This window comes from Aquarana catesbeiana, linkage group LG04 (assembly GCF_042186555.1).
Source record: "Aquarana catesbeiana isolate 2022-GZ linkage group LG04, ASM4218655v1, whole genome shotgun sequence".
NCBI lineage: Eukaryota > Metazoa > Chordata > Amphibia > Anura > Ranidae > Aquarana > Aquarana catesbeiana.
In genome coordinates this window covers 523,426,219-523,432,218 of record NC_133327.1, presented here as the reverse complement: position 1 = coordinate 523,432,218, position 6,000 = coordinate 523,426,219, and the positions used below count along the sequence as shown (strand labels likewise).

Below are 6,000 nucleotides of genomic sequence, written 5' to 3'. Positions count from 1 at the left end.
CCCCAGGCACTATATACTCTTAACAGCAGTATAGATACTATACAGCCTGCCCTATATACTCCGCAGAAACTTGGGCCTTAGGTGTTGGTGGTGCCACAACACTAACCCCTCACAGATACTTGTGTTGGGCACTGGAACGGGCCCTGCTGTGAAACATGACTGCCAGTTTATTGTCCTTCTGTGGCACCCCCTGCCTATCTAGGCTCACGTCATCCCCGTTCTCAACCTGGGAACCAACATCGGAGCCTTCAAATCACTGCGCATCCTACAGCAGCATATAACCGACACTGTGGTCGAATAATTCTGGGGACTCCTCCGTGCATGATGGTGGGGCTACAGAAGGAGTGACTGGACAAGGAGCTGGTGGAATAGGCCGCTTTGGCAGCTGCGTTGGAAGGCAAACTACTCTGAGCCTGGGTGACAGAGGATGAGGACAGGTTTGTTATCCACTCCACCAACTCTTCTGCATATTGTGGCTCAATAACACAGCCAGAAGCAGCAAAAAAGGACAAGCGTGCTCCACGGCCACCTGCACAGGATATACCATGTCCACAACCACCACTGTTGACTGTAGACACAGAGGCTGCTTGCCCTCTTTTAGTGGCCTGCGAGTGTCTGCCTCTCCTTGGTGGCTTTCCAGGTTTTCGTTTTGCAACACTACACTGTATTAGATACTGTGTACACCGCCTGAAGTGTATTAGAAACAGTACACCACAGAATGCCCTTTAGATATAGGCTACATTGGATACAGGATACAGAGTGTATATAATATATATATATATATACACACACACACACTCTAGTTAGTGTGTGTGTGTGTGTGTGTGTGTGTGTGTGTGTGTATATATATATATATATATATATATATATATATTCTGAGTTTAGCATAGACTATATATTCAGTGTTTACTCGATAGTCAGTGTATTAAGAAAATAAATACATATACATGTGTGTGTGTTAGATAGAGAGATCTATCTCGAACACACATTTCTATCACACACACACACATATATATGTATTTATTTTCTTAATACACTGACTATCGAGTAAACACTGAATATATAGTCTATGCTAAACACAGAATATATTATATATACACACACACTAGACTGAGTGTGTGTGTGTGTGTGTGTGTGTGTGTATATATATATATATACACACACACATATACACACACACACATCCATATACATACACACACACACCCTGTATCCAATGTAGCTTATAGCTACAGTGCATTCTGTGGTGTACTATTTCTAATACACTTCAGACAGTGTATTAATATATACAGGCTTGTGTGTATATATACTCTCTGCATTCAGTGTAGCCTATATCTAAAGTGCATTCTGTGGTGTACTGTTTCTAATACACTTCAGGCGGTGTACATAGTATCTAATGCAGTGTAGTGCTGCAAAACAAAAATCCGGAAAGCCACCAAGGAGAGGCAGATATATATATATATATATATATATATATATATATATATATATATATATATATATATATATATATATATATATATATATATATATATTTTTTTTTATTTATTTATTTTTTTCTGCGTTTAGCATAGACTATATTTTCAGTTTACTCAATAGTGTATTAAGAAAATAAATACATAAATGTGTGCGTGTATTGTTTGAAAGGCACCCTGCCCATTGGCCAATTATGGTTCTCTCAGCAGAGCGCATTGTGATTGGCCAAAGCATGCAGGTCAGGTGCATGCTTTGGCCAATCATCATACAGCAATGCACTGTGATCTCGCAGTGCATTATGGGGCGTTCCGCAGTGCTCAAATTTTCCTTGAACGCCCCATATGTTCGGTTAGTTTTAGAACAAACGAACACCCGAACTTACGTTTGACTTGAACTGTGGGCTCATTCCTACTGACTTAATAAAAAAAAAAAAAAAAGAAGTGGGGATTAATAGTCATTCAAACCATGTATATTCTTCACATCCAAGAAACTGGGGTGGAGTGTCTGACTCTTGAGCTCACCCAAGGCTCGGTTCACATTATCTTGCACAATGGCTGTCATTTTTTTTTTGGCGCTACTTTCGTAGGGCAGGCACTGACATGAATGATAAACAGGCCAAAATGAACATGTAGTTTTTGAACACTGAGCTTTGCATTTTTACGCATGGAAAAAAACTTGCATCTGCTTGCAGCATTTGGGGGGCCCATTAACAAATGGCACCACACGTGCGACATGCATTTTACAAATCCACACAAATCTGAACTTGTTCACAAAATGCTACCTGAGAAGAGGGGTAAGATGTCTGTTGTGAGTTTTTTTTATAAATTTTGAAATGGGGAGGAGGAAGGAGAGGAGGAGGAAGGAGAGGAGGAGGAAGGAGAGGAGGAGGAAGGAGAGAAGGAGGAAGGAGAGAAGGAGGAAGGAGAGGAGGAGGAAGGAGAGGAGGAGGAAGGAGAGGAGGAGGAAAGAGGGAGGAGGGAGCTGGTGAAAGCCACAAGGACATAAGGGGAAACATGGCCTGAGCTTGTGCTATAGTACTGTACACATATGTAAGGAATAGCCAAGAAGATGCCATTAAAATTTGAACTAATCAATTTAAAACATGACACTTGACAAAAGAATGACAGGTGGAGAAAATGTTTAATTCATTTTGGCACATTCTTGGACCAAAGAAAATGGAAGCACATTTTTAAAAAAAATGTGTTTAACTGCTTGAAGTTCTGTTAGTAAGCCACAATGGTAATTTAACATAAAAAGGAGGAGGATACTTTTTGGCATAAAACAGATTAGACACAACTGCATATTTCCAAAATTCTGACAAGGTGGCAATATGCTCAGTTACAGGCATGAATGGACAACTGTATACATGTGGTTCAACTGCTCACATGCTACTTGAGCTATTATGGATCTTCAAAAACCCAGCTGTTATGACAGCAGTTTCTTAAAATGTTCTACAAGTCACCAAATGGTGAAAAGACCAGAGTCAAAGAGGCGTGCCAAGACTCCACAAAAAAGTTCCAATACGTTACACAAACCTGTGAGAGCCATATAACAAGGCTTCCAAATCTAGCTGCACAAATGTAGTCCATCCAGAAGTTTAAGATCAAACAGAACCAAACAAAATGTAGTAGTACAATTAAGAGCGCAAACATGCATACATATGGTCCCTTATACCATGGAGCATGTAACAGAGTAACATGCATGTTTTTACAAACATCAATTGTTCTATTCAAGACCGTTTACTATTTACAATATATAAACACTGAAAACTGATTTTTTTTTTTTTTTTTTTTTTACAAATAGTAGGCTAATGCTGTAAACTCAGTTAACGCTGTACAGGTTGTACATGAGGTGATGTAAAGACATCTGTAGAAGCAGCTTTTTCAGCAGTCTGTTTATCTCCTTGTGGTATTTTAAGGGTTAGCAGCATAATGATTTACTTTCGGCTGTCAAAGGCTCATTTTCAAGCTGTACAGTGCTGTCGTCATCCTCCTCTACGTGGAAGTTCTTGAAATTTTGAAGAATATTTTCAACCAAGCATCGAGCAGCGTCATCAATGTTAACATTGTCCTGCAATATAGTGGATTATAAGTTTCAAAAGAAAATAAACACAAGTGGTCAAAAACAAACATTCAACACATTATTAGGCGGTCAATTAATGGTGTTAAAAACAGGGATTATATATCTATAAAAAGGCAAAAAACATTTTTTCTCATTTTGGATGAAGCAGGGAAAGGTTAAAACTGTCTTAAGTTTATTATTTATTTTTTTTTTGCCATCCGTCTTATTGGTGAGATTTTCCTTCACTTCCTGTCATGGGAATAAATGTCCCTTAGAAAACCCTTCTATTCCTGTACTGATGGCATCTAAACATTTTGGACTTACTCTCACTTCCTGCCACCACCGGGGAACAGAACATTTCCAAAAAGATGAAAAAAAAAAAAAAAAAAAAAAAAAGAAGGTGGGGATGGTTGCCTTTAGCTATATTTTAATGCTTTTACAAATACACCAACACCCTTTCCTCCAAAGGATATCCAAGTACATCCCCATACCCCCCTTCTGCAGACTACAGAACTCACCATCAATCTTTATCAGCATGACTTAACTTACTACAACAACCTTTTTTCTTGCTATAAAAATGGGAAAAAAAAAAAAATCACACACACACACACACACACACACACACACACACACACACACACACTAACTACAACTAGTATGATTGTGCTTTTTTGCAAATCAAAACCTTTAATTGAATTGCAGTTATCCCAACAATGCAATGTCATTCTACAAATCAAGTTGATTTCTTAAATTTTAGGCTCAACAACACAGAAAATCCTATCTAAATTGTATTTGTTAAAGTATATAAACCCCACAGTTAAAAAAACAAACCTCAAGTCAATTTATTAACCACTTCAGCCCCGGAGCATTTGGCTGGCCAAAGACCAGAGCACTTTTTGCGATTCGGCACTGTGTTGTTAAACTGACAATTGCGCGGTCGTGCGACTTGGGTCCCAAACAAAAACATTTTTTTCCCCCACAAATAGAGCTTTCTTTTGGTGGTATTTGATCACCTCTGCGGTTTTTATTTTTTGCGCTATAAACACAAAAAGAGCGACAATTTTGAAAAAAAAAAAAAAAAAAAAAATTTTTTTTACTTTTTGCTATAATATATATCCCCCCAAAAAATATGAAAAAAAAAAAAACATTTTTCTTCCTCAGTTTAGGCCCATACATATTTTTCTAGATTTTTTTTTTTCAAAAAATATCGCAAAAAAGTGTATATTGATTTGTTTGCGCAAGTTATAGCGTTTACAAAATAGGGGATAGATTTATGGAACTTTTAGTAATAATTTTTTTTTTTACTAGTAATGGCGGTGATCATTTTTATCGTGGTGGTGGAAAATGTAGCGCTAACTGTTGTACACAAATATTGTGATAAATGTGCTAGAAAGAATAAATGATCAAAAAAACTCAAAAGCCCATATAAAGTAATTGTCCATCAACAAAAACATTGATAAACAGAAAAAACGTATGACATAAAATGGTGAAAAAAAATGTCCCACTGTGTGAGCAAAATAATCAAACACCAGATAGTGTAAATCCAAGAGCGGTGGAAATGGGAATACAACTCTGTACGTGGAGACAACAACAAAGGGGAATCATCAACAACTGAATGACAAATAGATGCTCTTACCAGAACGGGTGGACTCAAACTTCAGCGACCTAGAGTCATCAAGGCAGTATGCCACACAGGTCCTTGGATTGGCGGTCGATTTGGAGGTCACTCCTGTTTCCCCCTGGATTCCATCCTAGAGGTTCGAACCATGATGTTGTCTCCATGGAGGGAGTTGTATTCACATTTCCACCGCTCTTGGATTTACACTATCTGGTGTTTGATTATTTTGCTCACACAGTGGGACATTCACTTTTTTCACCATTTTAGGTTATACGTTTTTTCTGTTAATCACGGTTTTTGTTGATGGACAATTACTTTATATGGACTTTTGAGTTTTTTTGATTATTCTTTCTGGCACATTTATCACAATACTTGTGTATAACAGTTAGCGCTACATTTTCCACCACCCCATTATTCCTGTGTTTGGCACATTATATGTAGCTGCTCATTTTTCACTTTTTTTGGGGTTAACGCAGTGTTTCCCTTTACATTTTCATAATTTTTATCATGACTGCGACATTATGACGGATAATGTCTCTCTCTCCGTGAGACGTTCGTGGGTATCCCCGTGGACATAGAGTCCGCGGGACCCACGGTCGGACTCACGGAGCTCGCAGCGGGTATGCGTGCGCTGGTTATCCAGGCCTCGCGAGATCACATACAATAAAGTGATTTTGTGCAGCGGAGCCAACCTGCCGCAGTAAAACTGCGGCGGCTGGTCCGCAAGCGGTTAATTTAAATTTATAATTTACATCTTTTGACTGCTCAGGAATTTCTTTGTGATGCAAACATCCTTGTGGCATTAGAACTGGTGGAAAGAACTCCGTTATATAAATAATCAATTT

The 6,000-nt window shown here is 38.3% G+C and overlaps 1 protein-coding gene across 1 annotated transcript in view; it reads right to left on the bottom strand.

Annotated features, from left to right (window-relative positions):
- Positions 1–2,597: 2,597 nt before the first annotated feature.
- RAB32 (RAB32, member RAS oncogene family) overlaps positions 2,598–6,000 on the bottom strand; it is a 75,270-nt gene continuing 71,867 nt past the window's right edge. The window contains exon 3 of the mRNA XM_073627817.1: positions 2,598–3,546. Coding sequence (XP_073483918.1) covers positions 3,397–3,546 — 150 coding nt within the window. The 3' untranslated portion in view covers positions 2,598–3,396. The remainder of the gene's footprint in view (positions 3,547–6,000) is intronic.